General features: G+C 42.8%; 2 protein-coding genes across 3 annotated transcripts in view; both read right to left on the reverse strand.

Moving 5' to 3' along the window:
• The window catches only part of UNC13D (unc-13 homolog D), a 55,758-nt gene extending 49,290 nt beyond the window's left edge, over positions 1 to 6,468 (reverse strand). The window contains exon 1 of one of the 2 annotated variants that reach the window (XM_035104510.3): positions 6,360 to 6,468. The gene's annotated coding sequence lies outside the window, so the exon portion shown is untranslated. The remainder of the gene's footprint in view (positions 1 to 6,359) is intronic. The other variant, XM_035104507.3, reaches the window with a different exon arrangement.
• A 4,600-nt stretch (positions 6,469 to 11,068) lies between these two features.
• Positions 11,069 to 24,758, reverse strand: WBP2 (WW domain binding protein 2). The gene is made up of 8 exons (XM_035104511.3): positions 24,612 to 24,758; positions 21,513 to 21,621; positions 20,764 to 20,899; positions 17,722 to 17,814; positions 16,554 to 16,688; positions 15,948 to 16,067; positions 14,570 to 14,646; positions 11,069 to 13,610 (listed from the first exon to the last, which is right to left on the reverse strand). The coding sequence occupies exons 1-8, from the start codon at positions 24,668 to 24,670 to the stop codon at positions 13,557 to 13,559; spliced, it is 783 nt and encodes a 260-aa protein (XP_034960402.1). The 5' UTR covers positions 24,671 to 24,758; the 3' UTR covers positions 11,069 to 13,556.
• Between the last annotated feature and the right edge of the window lie 107 nt (positions 24,759 to 24,865).

Raw genomic sequence — 24,865 nt, forward strand, 5'->3', positions numbered from 1 at the left:
GCCGCCCAATGAACCTAAGTTAGGCATGTCCATTAACTTCAGTAGGTCTAGTCTGAGTAGCAGTAGCATTAAATACCACCCATTATGCCTGGGTATCAGTGCCCCAGTACTGGTGATTGATTCTGCATACCAGCTGTTTCAGTTAATAGAGAGCTCTCAGACCTGTGTTCCCCTTATTTCTTCCAGAGACAAAGGAAAAGAAGAGACAGTGGGCTACCAAGGGCACTGAAAAGCAGTGGAAACACCTGCTTAGATTACTATGTTTTAAATACATGTTTTTGTTTTTATTTTCTGATTTTGTTTTTGTTTTATTGTTTTTGTTAACCACCCTGAGGTTTTTTTTTCTTCCAGTCAAGCCATGTATAATTTTTATGGAAAAAACAAACAAATACGATATGTGGTAGGTAGACCAAAACTTATTCTGGGGTTCAGGAACACAGAATCCTTATCTTTTAAACTTTTCTGACTTGAGCTGTGTTTGGAAGGTTCACGCAAGGAAGGAATGAGGAACCAACTTCAGCGCAGTGTTGCCTTCTAGCTGTTCAGAGTATTATTTCAAAGGGTCAAGGCGGGAAAGGAAGAGGCAGCTTCAAATAGGGAAGTTTACTTTGCTTTGCAGCCCAACAAGAAGGCGGAACATTCTTTTGTCTCTTTTAAAACAGAGTATGCAGGAAATAGAGCTCCCATTCCAAATTCCAAATCAAGTATCCAAGAGCAGGGGGAGTGTTTATCATAGCTGTCAAGTTCTCCCCTTTTTAAAGGAAATTCCCTTATGCTGAATAGGCTTCCTCGTGAGAAAAGGGAAAACTTGACAGCTATGGTCTTTATGGCCAACAGAACATAATAATCACCATTACTGCTGCAGAGTTAGATCAGCAGCTCTAATAGAAAGCTGCAGAGTTCCTGTGCCCGTTCTCCCATTGCATCACCTTTTGTTTCAACAAGCATGTCTTTCTCATCAAGGATGCAGAACATAACCGGAAAGCAGGTTTGCTGAAGATTCAGAATGAAAGCAAAAGAGATCTGGAAGAACAGGGCATCTCTTCTGGTCCTTAACACACTCATTCTAACCCTATCACCGTGTGTCTTATGTTCCATCTCTCTCTCTTTCACTTCTACTTCTTCATTCCCTTAAAGACACACACACACACAAGAAATTCCATGGAACTAACAAAATAACGTAACCAACAAATGGGGTCATTTTATATTATCGCTATTGCATTTGGTGCAGCCAAGCTGCACAATTTTAAGGGGTATTGTTGTTGTTTAGTCGTTTAGTCGTGTCCGACTCTTCGTGACCCCATGGACCATAGCACGCCAGGCACTCCTGTCTTGCACTGCCTACCGCAGTTTGGTGAAACTCATGTTCGTAGCTTCGAGAACACTGTCGAATAGACTTGTATAGACAAGTCTTTTTAAAGGGTAACGGAAGGTGCTTCAGCAAGAACATGCCTTGAAATGCAGCAAGTTTTTTCAAGTATTTGTTACCACACTTAGGGTGGATCTAGACACAGGGGGAGGGGAATGCTATAAATAAGTCAGAAATTAGATTGTTACACCGAAAGAAAAATTCTCTATGGAAAATTGTCTTTTAAAATTTCCTGCTCTCTGGCACCATCTGGTGTTGCATGCTTATAGAGCATTCAAATCACTGTTTCTTTACTAATGTAGCTGAGTCTCTAGAACAGGCTTCCTCAACCTTGGCCCTCCTGATGTTTTTGGCCTACAACTCCCATGATCCTTAGCTAGCAGGACCAGTGGTCAGGGATGATGGGAATTGTAGTCTCAAAACATATGGAGGGTCGAGGTTGAGGAAGCCTGCTCTAGAATGCCTGTCATCACCGAGTTATTTTGATGGCAGAATATCATGGTAAATCATATAATAAATAAATCCTGCATATTGCATCAGAATTAAATTATGAAATTTTGTTCCTATACAAATATTATTATTTATTATTAAGATCACAGGGTGGTTTTCAATATTAAAACAAAAAAAATACATCTCATGACAACAAACAAAAACAATAACCCCACAGTTTAAAAGGCCAAAGGCCTGAGATAATATATAGATTAAGGCTACAATCCCATGCATAATTAACCTGGAAGAAAGCTCCACTGAACATACTGAGACTTAACTCTTAATAAATATGCATTGGATTGTCCTGTTAGTATTCACTTAATTCTGATTTCAAAAGGATTAGTGTTTATAGTCTTAACGGTGTTTTTCTTAAGACAAGTAAAAGCATGTTATAAACATAAATTACTAACTGTAGTTACTGATAGAGTGGAGAGATCATGATGTGTACAATATCAGGAATACATTTTTCATGAGCAACTCTTCCCCCACCTCCAATTGTCTCCTATATATCCCATGTTCAGAGGCCTCAAGCTATACCTCCAGTGGTATTTGGAGGTTTGCCCATTGAGTTAAAAATAGCCAAATCAATATTCTAATACACTGGAAGACATACCACAAGGGTGCATGAAAAAGGGCTGTTCCACAATATTCTATGGAGCTGTAGCAGCATCCCATAATTTATTTCAAGGAGACATGGCACACCTGCAAATTCTAACTCAGCTCTACACAAATAGCACATGATGATCACTGAATGCATAAGTTATCTCTTTTACACCTTTAGACCATTGGACTTCACTCCTAAGTACACTTACTAAGGAATAAACCTCATGCACAGTGGGACTTGCTTCCAAGTAAACATGCACAGGGTCACTCTCTAAGCCACACGCCCACATTCATCATAACCAAAATGATTAACAGTGGTAAAAGATGGGTGTGTGGGAAGGGGTCCCTCTGAAAGCATTTTCATGATAAAATCACTAGAATTCTTTAATAGTGACCAAGTACACAAGATGCACATAGTAGTCAAGTTCAGATTAGTTGATGCATTTCATGAGTGTGTGATCTTATCTGTGTGGCACAGAAAATAGATCTATTATCACAAACATTGCAAGACAAAGTCTCTTTCAATATTGAAATCCTCAGAAACTTCCAAGCTACTATAAGACGTCCTAAGATGCACCCACATCAACACTTACCTAGTTTGTTTTCATTTTGCTCTTTACACACCAGTGCTCCACCCGGCTACTGCCCTGTCTGATATGCCAAACTGAACTTTGCCGCCAGCTGTTCTATTCCTTGAAGGATTCTGTTCCCTCAATAGTAATAGCACCCTGCAGATCATACAATCCCATGCCGCCTCAGAGCAGAAACGTAAATCAGTTTCTTATTGCATTATCCATTGATTATAGTCAAGCAGACAATAACCCCGTCATTGTTGACAGGAAGTATGCACTTAGGGCCTTTAACAACAGGCAGCTGGTAAGGCCAGAGTAAGGTCTTGCTCTGGTCTAATTGGCTGCACTGGCCCCCAAAAATGAATTAATACAAATCGCTCTATTTGTTTTTGGTCTTCCATGGAGTCCTAATAAGCAGAATGGTAGAAAAGCCTGTGTTGTGAGCTCAGCGTGACTGTTGTTCAAACCATTCGGGTCTGGCTGGCTTCCAGTATATATTCAATCTCTTTGGGGGAGACAGAGAATTTTGCAAGTCACCCTTCCAAGTTAAAAAACAAGACCCTGTGAAAGGAGAAACCCTTTGGCTGCAATCTCATGATCAAAACCAAGCAGGTGCTTGTTTACTTAGCACCAAGAATATACAGGAGTGGTCCTTGATTTCACTGTGTGAATACCCTTTAGTTTTTTACACACAGAGAGAGGAACATACTTATTTCCCATCAGGTGGCTCATTTGTACTGTAGCCACATCAGGTCCTTGTTCTACTTCTGAAAGGTGATGCCTCTTATTGTAGAGTACAGAAAGTGATAGCATGAACTGCCAACAAAGAAAACTGTGTTCTACCTGGTAAATAGTATCGGAATCTGAATAGCAAGTAAAACCCAGATTGTTTCTGGGCACCGTAGTTTGTTATGGGTTGCTGGGAACTGTAACTGTGAGAGGTAAACCACAGTGCCCAAAATTACAGTATTTACCCGAATCTAAGGTTCAATTATATTGTGAAAATTAAGGTGTGCATTAGATTCGATGACACATTTACATTCGCCAGCAAATACCTTTTTTTTGTTTCAAGGTTCTGAACGTTGGTTTCAAGGTTCTGAATGGTGCATAAGACTTGAGTAAATACTGCATTTGAAGGAAATAACGATCTCCTAGTTGACGTGGATGCCATTGAATGCGCATGCGTACTCCGTGCACTTCCCTCTCTCCCACGCCTCCCCCCCCCAGGGCACTGGCAACCCATGCTACGTCACTGTCTGGGTGTACAATCTTGGGCATCTCCAGTTAAAAAGGATCTGGTAACTGGTGACAGGAAGGACTCTCATTTTTAAAACCATGCAGAGCTACTGCCTGTCAGAAGTAGAGTAACCAATAGTGAGCTAGATGGATAAACAGCTTGATCTTTAGACATTTAACACAGATGATAACGCTCCTCTCCATGCCATGAGAAACCTCACCTGCTGATTTCTGCACATCTAGTGTATATTGGCACAAGAGCAGATCAGGCGGAGAACATTAGAAGTTCTCAAGTGGCCACTCAGATACCTGCTGGAAACCCGCAACCAGAACCAGAGCACATGACCACTCTCCCCACCTGCAGTTTCCAGCAACAGGTACTCAGAAGTATTACTGCCACGGACTGTGAAGGTAGAGAATACAGTAGTCATAATGCCTAGTAGCCATTGATAGGTTTATTCCCCAGAAATTTGTCAAATCCTCTTTTAAAGTCACCCAAGTGATTGTGGCCATCAATGTGGAGTGAGTTCCACAGTTTAACTATGCACAGGCTAGTTTTCTGGACCACTGGCAAACATATATATGAGAGCTGTGGTTTTTATTCATGATTTGAAGGGCTAATGATGTGACCTTTAGACTACTTCTCAAACAGCAGCCTGACACACACATTTTCAAGAAGGGTTCTTTGTCTTTCTACCTGTAAGGAAGCTGTTATAGGCACAAAGCCTCTGTCAGGAAATATAAAGATGTCAACTGTAATGACAGTGGCCCTTGGGTATAACCCGGTTTTGTAGAAAAACACTAGCCAAGAAGAAATGTCACATCGAAGAGAAAAAATACAGTCTGTAAATACGCGGTCTCTGTGTGTAACAATCAGACATTCCTAACTCAACACTTCAATATGAAGAATGAATAGTCACACCAGAAACTGAACTATTTACTAGGCCATGTCTAACAAATAGTAGCAGAGAGAAGGCTGGTTTGTACAAAAGTGGGTGTATTATATTTTTCAAGGTTTGGATTGGTGAAATCCACTAGACAGATCATTTAGTTGAGCAAATAATTGTACTTGGGATATTCCATAACCACCAACTCCACCTAAAATTTGAATAGAACCATTGAATTGTAAATTTGGAAGAGACCCCAAGTGTCATCTAGTCCAACCCCCTGCAATGCAGGAATCTCAACTAAAGCATCCATGACAGAGGGCCATCCAACCTCTGCTTAGAAACCTTCAAGGAACAAGAATCCACCACCTCCCGAAGGAGACAGTTCAACTGTTGAACAGCTCTTACTGTCAGAAAGTTATTCTGTGATGTTTAGTCTGAATCTCCTTTCTTGTAACTTGAATGCATTGGTTTAGGTCCTACCCGCCAGAGCAGAAAAAAAAAAAGGTTGTTCCATCTTCCATGTGACAGCCCTTGAGATATCTGAAGATGGCTATCATATCTTTTCTGAGTCTCCTCTTTTCCAGGCTAAACATACCCAACTCCCTCAACCATAAGGCTTGGTATTCAGACCCTTAACATCATGGTCACCCTCCTCTGCAACTTTGGGCCGGGTGCCTGGGACAAAGATTTGACCAGTAAAAACTCAGTAACAGTCCATTAAGGTACTCATCCGCAAAACAAATTCTGTAATGAGCCTGTTTTGCAGCACTCTAGCCTGAATTGCACAGCTAATTTCTGCTGACTAGATCTCTATAAAATGGCATCTTGTTGAAAGCTAAATTGCTAGCAAAATAAGATAGCAAATAGCAAAACTTGGAGTTCCATGAAAGGCCGGTAGGTTGTAATTAATTTATCATAATATTATTACTAAAATAATATTTTCTCCCTCAGGCAGTTATTTGGGGTGCCATTGCTAGTGGAACTCTTACAGCACAATCTGAAATACAACCCTCAAGCCGAAGCTTGCCCCACCCTGCTCTGCCTTGAATTCTTTCCTGCAAGTAGCATTTTCCCTTGTAACATCTCTCAGACTTATCAATGCATTCCTTGGTTGGGAGAGAGCTCACCGGCAAATGCCGAACCAGATAAAGACCAGGTGGGTGGGCTTGCAACAGTGCTACGGGGAGGCCATTAACTCACCTCGGTCAGCACACGGATTCTTCTGCCAGGTGTGCCTTTGCTTCTCATGCAGGAAACTGCTTTAAGAGCTGACACACTGAACTGACTCATTGCATTGTAAACCAATGGGCAAGACAGCACTGGGCAGGAACGCAGGCAGCAGTACAGCGCTGATAAATCCCCGGAGGTTGTTGATGGAGTGGACACAGCAATATGTAGCAGTAGCAGCAGCAGGCACCCACTAGACCAGGTGGGGCTGCTAGGAGGTCATGGGGGGCGTGGTCGGTGAGTGGTCATAGGTGTGGTGTGACCAAGTTGTTCTGGTTTTCTCCCCATCCCCTTCCATTGCAAAGCTACTGTGGGAGCTTATGCATTGCAATTTTACAAACAGCACCTAACCAAACTAAAAGTGTATTACTTTGGTTCAGAAGAGTTCTCTGCTGTCCCAATTTTGAGTGTGCGCTCATGCCAACGAAGCTGTATATTAATCAGGAGTAAACCCCACTGAATTCCCTGATAAGTAGGAACAGGATTGCAACCTGAATTTGTTGACCTTAAAGGTGCCACACAGGACTGTAAACAAAGAACCCCTTAATTTTTCTCTGAACTATGAGAAACCATTATTCCCCTGCCATGGTTGTAGCCAGGGGTGGCTGTTGGGGGTGGGCAGGAATTTGGTTGGGGGGTGGTGGTGGCAGAATCGAGCTATCTGTGATACAATTGGTCAGTTAATTATTTTTATTTATTTACTTGATGGGGGGTAGCTACCCCCCCAAACACACACACCCCTGGCTATGCCCATATATCCCCTGCTTATCTACTTCTGTATCTTTTCCCCCCCAGAATGTGGAATAAGGTGGAGGGAATTTAAGTGAATTAGACCAGGGTTAAAATTGGCCATGAAACTCAGTGTGTGACCTTGGCCCAGTTGCTGTCTCTCACAGGGTTGCTTTGAGGATAACATGGGGAAAGAGGAGACCCATGAATGTCACCTTCAGCCTCTTGGAGGAAAGGATATAAATGTAATACTGATAAACAAACAAAATAAATGTCTCCCTCTAGCTTGCCTGCTCCTTCTTTTGAAATGGTGGAGAGGGGGCTAGCTTGCAAACACAGAATCATAGAATTGGAGAGTTTGAATGGACCCAAACCCCCTGCAATGCGGGAATCTCAGCTAGAGCATCCGTGACAGGTAGCCATCCAACCTCTGCTTAAAAACCTCCAAGGAAGTAAAGTCTACCACAGACTTGTGTGAGTCTGTTCCACTGTCGAACAGCTCTTAGTAAAAATGCGGGGGAGAGAATATGGGACACACATTAAGGATATTCAGGTCTACAAACATTGGACTTTACATGTAAATCTGTGGCAAGTCCAGTGTGTGGCTGTCTGCTAAGAAAAGCTAGTCTCTGTGAGGTGTATGGGCAGGATGCAATTGATAATTCTGTACTACATAAAGATGCTGCACGACGAGTTCTCGTCTGACCCATCTTCTGCACCGCCATACTTTTCTGAATTCCATTTTCAGTTTGCCAGTTTCAGCAAAAACAACAAAAACAGTACAGTACTAGCACCATGGGACCCAGGTGGAGCTGTGGTTAAACCACTGAGCCTAGGGCTTGCTGATCAGAAGGTCGGCGGTTCGAATCCCTGTGACAGGGTGAGCTCCTGTTGCTTGGTCCCAGCTCCTGCCAACCTAGCAGTTCGAAAGCACGTCAAAATGCAAGTAGATAAATAGGAACCGCTACAGCGGGAAGGTAAACGGCGTTTCCATGTGCTGCTCTGGTTTGCCAGAAGCGGCTTTGTCATGCTGGCCACATGACCTGGAAGCTATACGCCGGCTCCCTCGGCCAATAATGCGAGATGAGCGCGCAACCCCAGAGTCAGTCACGACTGGACCTAATGGTCAGGGGTCCCTTTACCTTTACTAGCACCTTAAAGACTAACAAATTCATTATGGCATAAGCTCTTGGAGGCTAAAACCCACTTTGTCATATGCATCATTCTCAGTAATCTCTGAAATCTTATAGAATAATATTTACTTGTCTCTGAAGTGCTTCTTGACTATGTTTCATTTCATGGCTGGTTGACTAGCCCTTTAAATGAAAGAATGCAAGATTAATGTTCTCAGCACCACACGATGAGCGAGTGACAGAAAGGGGGATTTTTATGTTAAGTCTCCAGATCCTCTGGTGCACTTATTTTTTAAAGGTATGCAAATAGGGAGGCTCTTGCCAATTGGCTATACAGTACTGAGAAGGAAAATGTGCAGGCAGTATTCTACCCGATCAGGGTGTGATGCAGACTAAGGGCTTGACTATTAGCACTACCAACTCCTCCTAGCAAACCTTAGCACAGGATATAGGATTAGGCCTAAAGGATATAAGCCTCAAAATAAATAGTGTGAGCATGCACAGAGTGCACCTGCCTCACCACTAAGGAACTTCCATCCGTATTTAATAAGGCAATTCCACAAGCAACCTTTATATACGCAATATATTGCATGATCGCCACGGTAGAATTTCCTGCTGAATATCCTATCTGGTCCAGCACCCTGTTCTCACAGTAGACCACCACACAGCATGTTTGAATGCAAAACTCTATACTTCTCTCAAATCTAGAGACACACCCGGAAACCTTATTGTCCCAACAACACGCAGTGTTGAAGGTTGCAACACGCACAGAAACCACCCACCATTTCTCCTCCCATTCACATAAATGAAAGCAAATTATTTAAGAATGGATATTAATGAAATATACTTACACACACTGTTCACCTCATTTAAAAAGCTGCTCAAGCCAGCAACCATACCCTTCTGGTGAACTACGAAAAATGTGCTTTGAGGCATAGCTTTCAAGAAAGCAGCTCTGAGCATGCTCAGACTGTTCTTCAAGGCAGCCCTAATAGGTCAGTACTGTTACAGATGCTGGTTAGGCCTCATAACAGGAGGAGTGGAAGCCTTCATTTGAGGCCTGCCTCGAAGGGCTGTCTGATCACTTGTAGAGTTTTCCTGCTTAAATACATGGGAAAGACTTATTTGCTACAGCTGTGTTTTGGGATTAGGCTGAGTGCTGCAGAGACGGTGACCTGACTGGCAGAAATGTTTGCAGAACTTCTGTGAGAAGTAAAAAAAATGTATGCAAGACAGGAAATTGTGGCTTTCAGATTTTGGGGGGCTTTTTAATTGCTTGGCATTCTCCTGGGAGGATTATGCCTTAGTGGACCAGCCTCCACTGGCAGCTTGTGCATGTGTGTGTGTGTGTGTGTGTAAAAAACAGTTCCGGAATTGTGCAAATTATCAAATTATCTTTGACATAGACCACTATGTCGTCTTCCAGCCATACATCGTTGAACAATAGACCCCAGAAATGCAGACATCGCCACCAATGCCATCACTGCATTAAATCACCTAACTCTTTATATCCCTCCCTGATCATGGAGGTCTTTGGGCCAGTCACTGTTAGTAGCCTTACCCACCTGGCGCTGTGTGTTTAGTGTTGCAAGTCCAATTTTACAAAATTCCTTTCTAGCTGAAATCAGACAGGACCCTGCCCTACTGAATTTTTAGCTCCTGCTGAAGATTTCTTTATTGCATCAGGCATTTTAAGTGAAGTCTGATTATATACTTTCGATTTTTACTTTTTGTATTGTACCCTTGTAATTTGCTTAGAGACAATTGTGGTTAATGGCATATAAACTGTTTCAACGAATGAATGCAATATCAAGCGGATGTCCATCTCTTCAGGTGTGGCACTGCTTACTCCATCTACCTGAGGGCGAAGGTGATGAGAGGTGAGAGCAGACTTCATGGATTCCTTGAACTTGCTTCAGGGATAAACAGTCTGGAGTCGCCAGCACTAGTATGGTAGGTTGCAAGTCGCCTTCATTTCTGGATATTGGAGTGCCACAAGGTGCCTCCTACCAGGAGGAGCAAAAGGTGTGCTAGAGATTCTACTCTAGATTTTTCATGCAAGAGCTTCATGGGCCAAATTGTGCATTTTTTTCATGAGGGATTAACAGGAACTCTTGCCTTCCTCTGAAGGGAACTTGAAGGTCATTTCATAACCGCCACCACAGAGCTGCCACATGGAAGTGTTACCGGCAACTCCCATGGGGTGGCTGTTGTAGAATTTGAAGCAGTCAGGAGTGTTTCCCCTCTGTAGCATGTAGTAAAACCTGCCCATGCCCCGTCATCCTTTTTTTGTGAATTTACCTACCACTATCTGCCAGTGACACAGAGCAGTAGTGGTACAGTACAATGACACAGTACAATGACACTGGACACATTATGTGTGTTTATTTGGGGGACTGCCACTGAAAATAGCAGCGCCATATTTATTTTAAGGTGTAGTCTGTCCACCTCTCGTATGAACAACAGGTTACAAATGTAATAAAGCATTTCACAGAAAGGTTTGGAGAGTGAGGAAGGTGGCAACTTCAAGGTCCATTTTGATCCACCACTCTCTCTTCTGCCTTTCCTCTCTCCTCCCCCCCATATCTGTTCCTTTGAACCTCTGTTGTGGTTTGCATCAATCTTCTGGTGGAGGAGTGAAGTAAACACACATAAGGGCACAAGAACCATCTGATTCAGAACAGGAGTGTTCAGGGAGAAGAGTACTCTGTGTGCTGAGAGACTTTGACAGGGGAGTAACTGGGGAGTGCTCGATATCTCTATGGTAGAAGGTTGTTGATAGTCCAAGTTAAAAGACACCCAGCGAAATAGTTAAGCAAATCCAGAAAAAAATTATACAATTTATTGTGTTCCACTTGAGTCGTGAATACATTTATGCAGATTCTTTTTTAGCTTGCTTCTGCAAGAATATCTAAAACCATGCAATTTATTTAAACAAGGTCTGATGGAATTAACTGACTCCGCTTCAGTTGTGATAGAAATCAGTGGAAGACACAGAAAGAGAATCACTCTGCACAAGCATCCCGAGCTTTATTTGTAGAATGACTCTTCCATCTGAAAGCCTGTGAAGGCCATTTCACCACAGCAAAACAGCTGCCCACCCAAATATGCAGTCACAATGAGCCACATAGAGTCAATGTAAGTTATCTTTACTTCACAGTCTTGAGCAAATCAAAAGTCAGCCTTGCATTCAGAAGACCCACTTCACATCCATAAGGTATCGATAGAACTTCCCCAAAATACAATTCTTTAAATAATCATTTCTTTACATCACTGCAGTTTAAATACCAATTCTAGAAAAAAGTCAGTGCATTAGATGGGGAGGGGGTGTGCACACACATTAACATCACTTGTCAGCTAGAAAGCGTTTGAAAATTCAAACCAAGGACCACAGAAAGGGGCTTTGCCTATCTGGGGCATCACACACCTAGTATCTCAGCAAGCTTCATTAGTACAGGGTGTTTTTTGAGCTCCTGCAGGAAACACCTTCCCCACTATTCGAAAAAGCACACAAACTAAATTTAATTCCTGCAGAAACTCAAGATTCTCATCCACTTGGCTGTCACTCAATTTTGCAGCATAGTGCAGTAACTGCTACTGCAGTCAATGCAAATAGGGACATTTTAAAGAATAAACAAGTTTGCACTTCCACCCCTGGCATAAATCACAAGGTCAGGAATGTTATTCAAAATGAAACAGACAGCTAAGTCAGGGGAGCACAACTCAAGCACTGCAGAGGCATGCAGTTAAGCCATTCTACTTTGCCATGATTTTGGCCACAGATACTACCTGTGTTTTCCCTTGGGACATCTCTGCAGCAACGACAACAGGAAGCAGTTGGTATCCCTTGCTAAGTGGAACAGTGTTGCAATGTGCACAAAGCTGGAGTTAACTAGGGTGGTCTCAAACACTGCCGGATACCCAGGACCAAAGCAATTGTGAACAGATGCCCCAGGTTTTCTGCATGGGCTCAGTTAGCATTTGAGGGAGCCATGATTTGACGCACTTGCTCTGCGTCACAGATTACAGGGAAAGAGGACATTTTTTTACAAATCAGATTTTGATTTTATTCCGGTGTAAATCACAAGTGATGCTAATGAAATAGATTTCTGGTATCCCATGCATGCTAGGTTATACAGCTCTGTCAGTATAAACCAAAATCCAAATATTCCAGTAAATGGGTTTCTGAGATCTTTGGGAGTCTGCTATGCTCTGTGCATCAAAGGGCTACTGCTATTCAAAACCAATTGCTAATATTCTGCCTCATAGAGGAAACAGAAGATGCAGAAAACTCCAAGAGGCTATTCTTATTTCCCCATCTGTCAGTTTAGACATCATCTACGTTATCCCAACTCCAGAAGGTGATCTTTCTCTACCTCTTTGAGTAGGATTAATGGCTTTTGAGCATAAACAAGGGGAAATGCTTTGCCTCAGATTATGACATGCTCAGAATGCTAGGGATAAAAAACAAATAAATAAAATCAAACAAAACTAATTAAATAAATAGATCAAAATATGAGCCATCTTCTTCGCTAGAAATGCTTTCAGCTGCTAAGATGGAATTAGTGTTTAGGTAACTGATCAAACCGCATGGTCAAATTTTTTTACCAAGTTTACCATAGAGGTATGATGTTTTACTGCCAGAACTTTGCAGCCAATGTTTTGCTGTTGTTGTATGAAAGAAAAGGACCAAGATGCATAAGTGACTCAACAGGAATGTTCAAAATTAAAAGACGATGTATAAATTCCACCATACATGCATCTTGCGGAAGAAATGGCAAAAGAGTCCAATGTCCAAATAGAACCAGATGATCTTGTCAAGAGATCAGTGCGCTTCCTTGGTCGCAACACAGTGGGGGTTCATGCAACTAAGGATTGTCTGGTAGATCACAAAGTTGATTTTCTTCCGAAGTGTCACCATGAAAGAGCTGGTCAACACCGTCAGGGTGTCAACACCTATCTAATTCAATAGCTGTTGGTTAGGTTTTCGGTTTAAGTGGTCTTTGTTCAGGAAGGAACATTCTCCAGGACAGTTGAAAGATGGGATGGGAGAGGAGGAACAAAACTCTTCCTCCATTATATCATCAACATGGAGAAAGAAGCATACAGAAGAAAACAATATATATTTTAGTTCTATATGTGACAATCCAGGAAAATGTTAGATCTCTTTTCTAATGCTGCACGTATCTGCCACTGCTGCTTGTGGGAGTTGCGTGTACGAGAGGGAGGTTAAATGGTCCTTACCATTGTCATATCCCTAATCAACATTTAGCCAAATGGCAAAAATGAAGCAGTGTATGGTGGCTGTTTACTGGGTTTTCTTGTCCTCTGGAGGAAAGTAAGGAGGAGGAGGAGGCTGGTCCTAAAATGAGAGAGAGAGAGAGAGAGAGAGAGAGAGAGAGAGAGAGAGAGAGAGAGAGAGAGAGAGAGAGAGAGAGAGATTGTGTGAATTAACTTCAGTTCATTACCTCATAAACAATGCCAACCGTGAAGGAGCAATCCAATTTACTACTTCAGAACACTTAAACATGTAAATCAAGACTGGTAAACTTGTGGTCTGAGGGCTGTATGTGGCCAAATTTTATTAGGATGCAGGGGGTGGAACTGAAACAGACTGCATAAAAGAAGGAAGGGGGGGGAGCCGCCTGTAAGCAATCAGGTCAGATCTCTGGCAACAACAATCTGTCTCTCCCCTGGTACTCGCCTTTGGCTGTAGCTCCATTCACCACTGGCATGTGCCCCCCCCCAAGTTTCCCAGCCCTGGGGTAAATAAACATTGTCAAGCTTACAAACTCCAAAACAACCTCTGCTCTACAATAAATTCACTAAGGAGTGCTATGAAGACATCAAAGTGCTTTTTGCATCAAGGGTTATGAGAATATATTAAAGAGTTATGAGAATATATGAAACGTGTTCTTGAATTTACATGGACATTTATTGTTTTAAACCAAAGAACCTTCGCCAACCTAGCACCTTCCAGGTGATGCTGGACTACTGCATCAGCCACAGCCAGGATTAATGGTAATTGGTGATGCGAGTTGCCGTCCGAAACAGCTGGAGGGAACCACATCAGAGAAGGCTGCCCTACGGTGGGAAACAAGTCCCGCTCATTTTTGCCACCAGGATCTATTTCACAAAATCCACAATGCGCCCCTTGCCCTCTCCTGCTCTTTGACTGCTGCACCCACATTAATTTGTCTTATTTACCTACAGTATAATATGGCTGGAAGAGATGTTGAGAGCAAGATGGAATACTATGTGCCCAAGCTTCCCTCCCTTTCTAAGACTGCAATGACATGCAGGGCAAGATGCAAAGCCTACCATTGGCATGTAGACATTGTGTGGGTTGCCTGGGTTGTAATAAGCACTTGCAGCAGCTTCTGCAGCCTTGGCTTCAGCTGGAAGAAAAACATATCATGGGTTAGGTAGGATCAGCATTTGCAATTGCAGCATCTCAGGTGAGGATCCCTGTCTACTGATGTCAGCCAGGCACCTTCACTTCCTCTTTTCAGTGCCTGATAGAAACATTTTTTGTTTAGATATGCCTAGCCATCTATATAGAATGCTGGTGCTTGTTTAATCTGTTTTTAGTTTGCCATTCATTGATTTTTATTTTTTAATGTTTTAAATATTTGTTTTTAACCGCTCCAAACTTATCATCTTATTGTTTGACTCTTTTTGTAAACTGCTTTTTTTTTATAAATTACCGATTGCCTATCATCAAACTCAGACCCACTGTAGGAATCTGCTGCAAGATCTGTGAGTGTATAACAGCAGTTCTGTCCTAAGAGCCAAATGAGAAATCTGTGACAGATTCCAGTTTGGAAAGTTGAATCATTGCCAAGCAGCTGCAAAGTGGCAGAAGGAGGGTGCAATTTGAAGTAGAGGAGTGGCAGGCCAGAAGTGCAGTGCTAAATTCTTCCCCCAACAACCTTGTTTCCCAGAGTGGATTCTGAAGCATTTGTCAGGAGATGGAAGTGTTGGTGGAGGAGGGAGAAAGAGGGATTACAGGGATGAACACAGTGGAAAAGAAAACGTTTAAGTAACTGCTTCCCACCTGTCACTGTAAATTAAGCGCTCCCTGCCATTTTGCAACTCTTCAGTGGTGACACAGATCTGCATCTATTTCAGCCCTCAGAAATCCCTACAAAACCTTCTCTCTGTGTGTGTAGTTCTTGTTTAATCTGTATTGCACAGTGACACCAAATAAGCAAAACTTGTGCTGTTATTATATCCATGTTATTCTGTGTCGTTGCTATGGTAAACAAAGTTCAACCCTTGCCTGGCTCGTCTGATGGAGCAACTGCTGTGTTTTTATCCCTTTCCTGATGACCCACAATGTAGAAGAAAACCTCCATTTTCCCTTATTGCATTAATTGCATTTGCAAAGTTGGCAGCGAGGAAACAATCATTTCTTTGTAAACAGATTGTGCTAGCTCTGGAGTTAGAACATGATGTTTAACATGAAACCTCAACTGTGCCATTTTTAGAAAGGTGCCCTTTAAAGTTTTGCTTCTCCATGCAATGCTCTCCAAAACACCTCCTTGAAAAAAGGAGGTTTGCAAGGAGAAGCTAAATAAACACTATTCAGGCTGCTTTAAAGTCTAATGAATCCTGCTGAATCCAGGCTTGGCGGCCCTTTACAGAAATGTCACTGTTCAGAGGACATGTGATGTGGCCATCCTGGCACCTCTCTTACCTGCTGGAGTGGAGGGAACGTCTGGACCACTGACAGGCGGTTCCATGGGCCCTGGATAGGGAGGGGGAGGAAGCTGCATGTATGCCATGGCTTCATCCATTGGGGGACCAGGATACAATTCTGCTCCAAGGGAGAATAAAATGTTTGCATCACTAAACCACATACCTTCCGGCTGATACAATATATTTTAAAACAATGTCTATATTTGTAAAAACAGGGAATCCGAGAGGAAGAGCGTGTCAGATTCAACCCTGTCATCAGCAAACCATTTTTCTGTATTGTGCCTGGCAAGCTATGGCAGATAAAATGCCAAGTTCAAAGTTACTTCACAGCATGATGACTACCTTATGCCATGATGACTACCTCATGGCATCTGAAGACATTCATCATTATGGGAAGTACTAGGAATAGGCTGAGTTGTCTGCATGAACTCTGTAGTTATTAAAAGTAAGTGCTTTCAAGCAAAACAAAAGTGGCCCACATTTAACAAGGGAGTAGCCAGAAATCAAGACAAAGCAAATGAGCTCTATTCTTTTCTCTCATTTTCCATTTTTAAAAAATAATAATCTAACTACAGAGATTCCCTCTCCCACTTTCAAAACTCACCCGGAGGTGGTGGAGGATATGGATACCCCGCGGGAGAAGGGTACACCCCATTGGCAGCAAGTGGTGGGAAGGTATAGCCCCCATTCGGCATGTATGAGTAACCATAGGCTCCATTGGGGACCTCACCCCTTGAGGCTGCAAAACAAAGGAAAGGAAATTATGATCGCTGTCCCTTTCAAAAACACATCGGCCAAAAACACTATAGGCCACCAACTTCCAACAAATTTGAAACTCGCTACTATAATGTCAAGAAATCTGCAGCGTATGAGAAGAATAAATTATACGGCTTGCCGTATCTTACACCACCACCATGAAATCTTAATTAGTTCAGAGCACACGCTGTACAGAGATCATAGTTGGCATGAGGAGTCTGGTGCACTAGGAAGAGAGGAAATATTTCAAGCAATGTAAATTGTCTGGCCTGATGCCTAGTGTTCATGCACCCATCAGGTGGTGATGGAGCAAAACATGACAAGAATAAATGCTTCACTGAGCAAATAAGCCAAGGAAGGAGACATGGAAATATACCTAGCTCCCATGACTATCAACCATTTGGAAGAATTGGGAAGCAGCAGGAGCGGCTGACTGAAAAAAGATGTTGAGGAGAAAGGCAGCAATGCATATTAGGGAGCTGGAAGGACTTTGGACTGTCCTTTGATAATCAGTGGGTATATGGAACAACAGATCATTAATGACAATGAGCTAGGGTGGAGGAGAGAATTCCTGTTGCAAGGGCTAGGTCAGGTGTGAAAGCATCTATTGTGCCTGCCTAGTGCCACACATAATGGAGTGTCTTTGAGATGCTGAATACCAAGAGTGGTTTTGTTTTTTGCAAATAGGGTCAATGAAAAGCTGCAACTTAGCTTGGTAATTTCACAATGGCTTTCACTTTACTGATTCTGTAGCTACAATAGCTGTTATTTTCACTCCTAGCAGGAGGAGCTTTCAAAGCAAGCTATTCAATCAAAGTACTGTCAAAGTTCAATTTTACCCCAAACCCTTAGAATTTCTCAAATAACTTAAATCACTCAGCTATATTTTAATTTCTCTCTCTCTGCCTTTCTCTCCAACACACACACACACACACACACACACACTCCTCTTCAGCAAAATATATTCAGACTATATTTAGCTGAACTAGCTTCTTTTACCAAAAAACAGTGAGTACCTTGAGATGCTACTTGCAGCATACGCTGTCCAAATTCAATGGCACCTCCTGCGGAAAACGCCATTTTGAAAGTTGTGGATCCTTCCCAACCTCCTAGGGAAAAGGTAAAATAAACTGTAAGAATGGATTGGGAGTATGTTATCAGGCTGTCCTATAAAGCAAGTGTTATTCCGTATCCAAACATGAAAATTTGTTTCTCTTTAATTTGCCTTGAGACAAAGTAATGCACGTCGCTGATGTAAAGAGTTGATATTCTTTTGTATATGAAAGAATGGCTTGTAATATTTGTTTTTATCAAGTTGGAAATTTGCTGGTAATAAAAATGGTTTAAAAGCAAAAATCACCCATCTCTGATTTATGTAATTTATCATAAAAGTAGAGTTGCAATTTTCTGGATGCGAAACGTAACTAGACCTTTCTCTTTTCTTAGGTCCTTAAGAAGGTTGCAAGCTGAGTGGAGTCAAAAGACCGAAAGGTACATGAATTTGAAACACATCCCTTAGAATGTGGTTAAAGGACAACAAAGGACAACAAAATTCTGTCTGGCAACCTTAAATATCAACAAGATTAGATTTATTCTGAGTCAGCAAGGGCAAATTCACTAGCTAGCCACAGATCAGTCTGGAATTATAATCATTTGACAAGAAATTAAATGGTAAGTATATCATAAGGCTCACAAAAGATCCCTTGGTTTAAAGAAATAAAATTAATGATAACAGAACTTGCCATTTTAGAAACAAACAGAGTATAACTAAGTGTCTATTAAACTTGTGACACAAGTATGTGTGGAGGCAATATATTCATGAAAGGGAACTGTTCTGGGGAAGTGTCTTTAGAATTGCCGCCTTTTAATACATTATAAGAATAACAGAAGTCAGAGTGGGATGGAAGATTGCTAATTTAACTTTTGGCAAAAGCCTCTCTCATGCTGTACAGAAGCAAATGCTGCTCAAGTGCTTTTTAGTGAATTAAGTTTGAGGTTTGAAATGAAGAAATAGTTACACAGGCAAAAGAGATAAGGCTAGAGCCAAGATAAAGTTATAGCTCAATCATCTTTCTTAAATCCTCTGGGACCTGGACTGCTGTTGATTGTGAGCCATTCAAGGATGCTAAATACCGTATATTCCGGCGTGTAAGGCGACTGGGCGTATAAGATGACCCCCAACTTTTCCAGTTAAAATATAGAGTTTGGGATATACTCGCTGTATAAGAAATACGACCCCGCGTATAAGACGACCCCCGACTTTTGAAAAGATTTTCCTGGGTTAAAAAGTAGTCTTATCCGCAGGAATATCCTATATAATAAAGTCCCTGTGTCTCTGCGTCCAGATTCCGTGTGTCCCTGGGTTACTGCGCATGTGCCCCAGGGACACAGGGATTGGAGGCAGAGACAACCGACAACCGCCGCTCCGAAGCCCCGTCTCATGCTGGAGGTGCGCTGCGCGGCGGCGGGGGGGAGAAGCGCTCCTCCCCCCCCCCCCCGCCGCCTTGCCACACACCGCCGGCATGGGACAGCGCTTCCTCGGCGAAGGCAAGCAGGCGAGCTGTCTGCCTGCTTGCCGTAGCCGAGGAAGTCGAAGCGGCAGTGGGCAATTCGGCTGGGGGACTGGCTTGGTGGCGGGGGAAAAAAGGGGAGGAATTCCTCCCCTTCTTCCCGCCACTGCCAAGCCAGTCCCGGAGACTAAGTATGGCGCGGCGGGGGTTTTCACCGTTTGCCTCCCCCTGGGGGGAAGGCAAATGGCGAAAAGCCCCCACTGTGGGGTTGCCGGCTCTGTCAGGTGGGGGGAGGGAGAAGCAGAAGATCCAATCGGTCTTCGGCTTCTCCCTCTCCCCGCCCAACAGAGCCGTCATTTGGCTCTGTCAGGCGGGGGAAGGGAGAAGCAGAGGATCAGATTGCTTCTCCCTCCCCCCCCCCGACAGAGCCGGCAACCCGTGCTTTCTGTCGGCAGTGGGGGGGAGAGGAAGGAAGGAGGAGAAAGCAGCCCTTTCTCCTCCTTCGTTCCTGTCCCCCTGCCGCCGACAGCAAGGACAGGTCCCAGGGTTCGGAGAAGCGCTGCGCAAGTGCTTCTCTGAACCCTGGGATGTTCTAGCGCCCATTATTGAATGGGCTGAAATACACTAGTACAGTAGATAAAATAATTTGGCTGATTTAGTTTTATTATCTGCAAAGTGGAGCATGAGCTCATTTTTTCTGTGACATCCTGCTTCATTAGAAGTACAAAGGTAGAGAAGGATGGGACAAAATTTTCCTTACAGTTTTGTTACCAAAAAGAGTTTTAACAAATTGAATTTTGAACTTTCCCGACAATACCTAGTTGAGCTCAACTGCTTGCGAGAAAAGTTAGAAACCATTTCTGCAAAGGTAATCCCAACTCTCTCTAAAGACCCAACTGGACAGATTAAAACAATCAATATTGCAGTTCTGGCATGTACTTCTAGAAATGCAATATTTGGTTTTTCATAGAACTAATATTTTTGGCAAGGACTAGGATAAAGAATGACGAAGAACAGGACAGGAAGAAATGTGTGGGTTCAGTGAATTCTTTACAAGAAGTTCTGAAGGCCGAGGGGAGGGGGTGCTCCTATACAATTATCCACTCTCTTAATACTGCAACTTAGGGTCATCTAATAAAATGCACTGGGCTAACAGAAGGTTCAGGATGCACGCATATTAAGTATCTTTTGACACAGAGCATGACTAATCTTAAGGATTTTACTAGCAAAAGATACTGTAGTGGCTACCCAAGCACCCAACGTTTTTTAAACAGATTTAGAAAAATTCATAGCTAAAAATATAAACCACCATGTTTAAACTGGTGCACGATCATCAGAGCATATGATTGGCCAGTGGTGGAGATGAAAGTTGGAATAAATGCTGTTTGATCAGATCCAGCACTGCAGTTCTTAAGAGAACTTTGTTGTTGGTAATAAAGCCGTCATGTGGTCCATAAGAATCCAAATCCTTTGCTAGTTCTTCACTTTCTAATTCATGTCAGAAACTGAATGCATCACCAAACACAATGGCTTTGGTATGATACCCACCTCCTGCCTCTGCTTTCACTTCCCCCTTGATGTAATTTGCTCCAAAAACTGGTTGTTTAATCTCACATTCTTTCATCAAATAAAAGGGCATCATGAAAGACTGCATTGCATCTTTTCCTTTAGACACAAAGATAACCTGCAGGCAAAAAGAATACATCTCCTTTAAAAGGTACATTTAGCGCCAGAATAAAAAGCCATCTTACTGTTAGAAGCTAAAATCTGAAAAACTAAAGTGGGCTTGCAAAGTGAATACTTTCACAGGTCGTGTATTCATTAGAACAATAGCCAAGCCATTCACTCAACTGATACTATGATGCAGCAATGCATTTCAGAAACACACATAAGCTGCCATTGTTGCTCACCTCTTTCCAGAAACTTTCATAGTAACCGCCAGAAGGTTAATGGATTTATTATGTGAATATGCGTAGCCCTGGAAAAATCCACCTCTCATGGTACTTCCAAGTAACAGGAGCCACTCACCCTCCCCGCCCTGGGACCACGTGGAAAAGGGCAAGTAAGAAATTGAATTTATCATCATCATCATAACCATCCAACCCTCCTACTTCTTCGCATCAATATGCTTGGCTTCACAACTAAAGATACTTCAAATAGCTAGCTGGGATTCAAAACGTCAATTCATCATGGAGCTTCAGAAGAAAAGAAGTGCTGAAGAATCATGTGGTCTGTTTCTATATTCTTCACTCTTCATTTTAGAATTTTACATACCAAATACATGTTTGCTAACTTACTCGATATGGGGTCATGAAGACACTGCCTTTCTTGGTCCCTTTGAATGCATCCGGCATGTGTTCCATATCATGGAATGTTATTTCAATGTGATCGTAGGTCGTCAAGATGCTATAGACACACAAAAAGAGGGGTTTGGTACATGGATTCACTCTTTAGTAATGATTTCTCTATAGGTTAGATAAAGTGGGGTTTGACAAATCTCAGATCATCATCCAGCTTCATTCACCAATGAAACCCATATGCAATGTGTCCATCTTGCTAAACACATGTACAAACATGCTGATTGTCTGTTGGGTTGAACAAAAAGAAATAGGAGAGTGAACACAAAACTGACACAAAATTTAATTAGCACAAGAGGCATAGCAACAGCAAAGCCAGTATCCTTGACTCATATTCAGCTGTTCAGATTGAACACAGGAGGGCTAAGTGTGTGCAGGAGCCCTCGTTGGTACATGTACTGGCCACACTCCCAATGTACTCAGCACATCAGATGTACCCCCCCTTCCACCCCAAAAATAATCATATGGATCTAACCATGTTCATCTGAATGTGGTTAAGAGCTTCCACACAATCAGGATTCCTGATCTCACAGAGACTTCTAACTGCATTCAGCTGAACACACAAATGCCCGCTTCAAACCTTTACACTAAAAAGTCGGCGGGGTGTGTGTGCACCTGGCATGAGGAGAATGTGGGAGGCAGAGTCAGCACACATCCATTGTTCTATACATATTTAGCTCTTCAGTGATCAGGTTGAACTCCTGAACAGGGCCATGACACTGTCAGAACTATTCAACTTACAATGGCAACATTTTGTTCACGCCTTATTTTACATGTCCCAACAGGCAATATCTTATCAAGAAGGGCCTGCATACAGTGTGGGAATTCCACATGGCTTTTTGTGGTGGTGGTGATTTTATGAGCCATTTTGGTGTATCCAGTTTATGCATTGCAATAAGAACACAAAGATTACTTCAGGTCCCAACGGACCCCTACTCATCTACATGACTGTTAAGAAACACTGAGACTATAAAGTTTGAAAGGGGGGGGTACTTTCACTAGCCTTTCCTAACATTGTAGGAACCTGTGAAACTGATGATGGTGTAGTTTATACACCATCGTACAGTATAATCGTACAGTATAATAGGTGAATGCAGGTGAATTTTCACCATCTCATTTCTGCTCTTGCAAATACAGTATGCTCCTGTTCTATCCCTCCATTGCCTTTGGCCACCACCATCTGCAGCACATTTATATACCCTGCAACAAACTCTGCCAACTGTTTCAGGAAGAAAAACATACACAGAGGAAATTGTTGATATACCCATGTGTGTGTGCTGCCATCTCCAGGGTGCAGTGCTGCTCTTCAACCATATTTGTGCTGTGCCAGGCAGTTTCTGCCCCATAGCATTTTGCTACAAATACAGGGAGCAGCAGAAGGTGGAAGGAAAATAACAGTGAGGAGAGGATAGGGAAAACACCCCCTTGAAAATTTATTTGTAATACTATACAGTACAAAGATGGCATCTGTAAGCCTTCCAGTTGCTAGTTTCACTTGTAGCTGTAATCCCTTTATACTATGCCTTAATAATTTAAACCACGGGATTTCTGAAAAATAGATTCACTCCTACAGCAGAAGTGTATGAAGCGCCAATTGTGACGGCTCCTTCTGCAATATTCCCATTACATAAACTGGTACAGTACTAGCAAGAGGCAACAGCAATCTTGGGATTTAATTTCCTACTGTGGAAGATTAGAGCTCAGCATTAATTACTTCCACGTTTGATGCCTGGAGAAGATGAGCAAAGGCTGTGAAATCTTATCTACAGACATGACAAAGTTGTGAAATCCTATATGAGGAGTAACCAAGACACTTAATTACAAAAAGGCTGAACAAAACGAGAGAGTGGTAGAGGGTAGCTCCTTCTGCCAGATGCCCATGAACTCACAGGTAATGTCAACTTTTGAAACAACCAAATATTATGAAACTGCATATTGCCTGGTTCCAGCCCTCCAGCATCCTGGATCTACTACCTGGCCTTGGACACCAGCTACTCATTGGTCCCATTTGCATATGCATTTAAAGCACTATATCACTTTAAATAGTCCTGACTTCCTCAAAAAAAATCCTGAGAACTGAAATTTGTTACCATAAAATGCTGGAAGTTGTTAGGAGACCTTTACAATTCTCAGAGTGGTTTAGCAATTCTCAGAGTGGTTTAGCAATCAATCCCTCTTAGAAGGGAACCTGAATCTTAGAGAGAAACAACTGCAAACCCTCAACTGGGAAACCTAGGAAGGAACATTAATGAACTTGTGAAAATAGAGGGGGGGAAAGTGTTGTCTCTCCTTCCTTCAAAATGCTAAAGGCTCAGGACAGCCAGATTAAGTTGTGGTGTGGTATGTTCAACATAGACAAGAGTAAATATTATTTCATCTAATGCATGGTTAATTTACAGCAAGGATGAGGATGCTACGACCTCCAAATGTTGACAGACTCCCAGCAGTCAGGGACGATGGAAGCTGAAGTGCAACAGAATTTCTAGAGGTTCCCCTACCCCGATTTACAGAAATAGTCGCCACAAATCATTGGGAGCAAAAATGCTTTCAAAACACCATCCTAGACTCCAGTGATTAATATATTTGTGTCAAGGGTGAAATCTCAATATTCAGGCAGTGTGTAGACCTTCAACCAGCAGGTATGCTTTGGAGCAGAGCCAAAACACATCGGGTTAGAGAGCTTCCCAAGGACCCCTCGCTGCCCTGGTTTATGTATTACTCCTTCCCCCGCACTCGTCCAAAGCGGGGGGGGGGGGGGCAGTTGCAAACTTCTCCCTTTAATCCAGAGAGCAGGAGTAAAGGTGCCGTTGGACGAATCCTCCAACAGGATTCAGGGCTATAATCTTCCCAGCGAAAGGAAGAAAAGACGGAAGGGCCGAGCGAAATGAGAAGGTAAACATTTGCTGCCCCGCCCCTGGGCGGGGTGACCCCCCATCAGACGCAGCGCTATGCACGGCATATATATATACATATACACAATGTAGTAAGGAAACAGAAGCGGCCAAGTGCCGTACACAAACACACCGCGCACCCGCTCACCTTTCACTGTTATTGACAATGACGCCGCCCCCCTCGGAATGGTTCCTGTTCAGCGCCATGGCCGCCAAGCAGCTGAGGGACCCCCTAATGTTCCCGCCGGCCTCCGCAGAACGATGTTGTGAAGAAAGCGCTACGCAGGCTCTGTTCACAGCTTCCGGCGTAGCCGCTCTCCGGCCAACGCAGAGACCGGAAGAGGGCGGAAGGAAATGGAGCTTGATGGGAATTGTAGTTCGGCGCTGGACTGTCTCTAGGGA

The sequence above is a fragment of the Zootoca vivipara genome, chromosome 2, assembly GCF_965207765.1.
Source record: "Zootoca vivipara chromosome 2, rZooViv2.hap1.1, whole genome shotgun sequence".
Taxonomy (NCBI): domain Eukaryota; kingdom Metazoa; phylum Chordata; class Lepidosauria; order Squamata; family Lacertidae; genus Zootoca; species Zootoca vivipara.

Coding starts and splice junctions, on each gene's coding strand:
- WBP2 (XM_035104511.3), bottom strand. CDS start 24,670: ATGGCGCTGAACAGGAACCATTCCGAGGGGGGCGGCGTCATTGTCAAT. Junction 16,068..16,553: donor ATATCCTCCACCACCTCCGG/GTGAGTTTTGAA, acceptor CCCTTGGAGCAG/AATTGTATCCTGGTCCCCCA. Junction 13,611..14,569: donor ACAATGTCTACATGCCAATG/GTAGGCTTTGCA, acceptor CTCTCATTTTAG/GACCAGCCTCCTCCTCCTCC.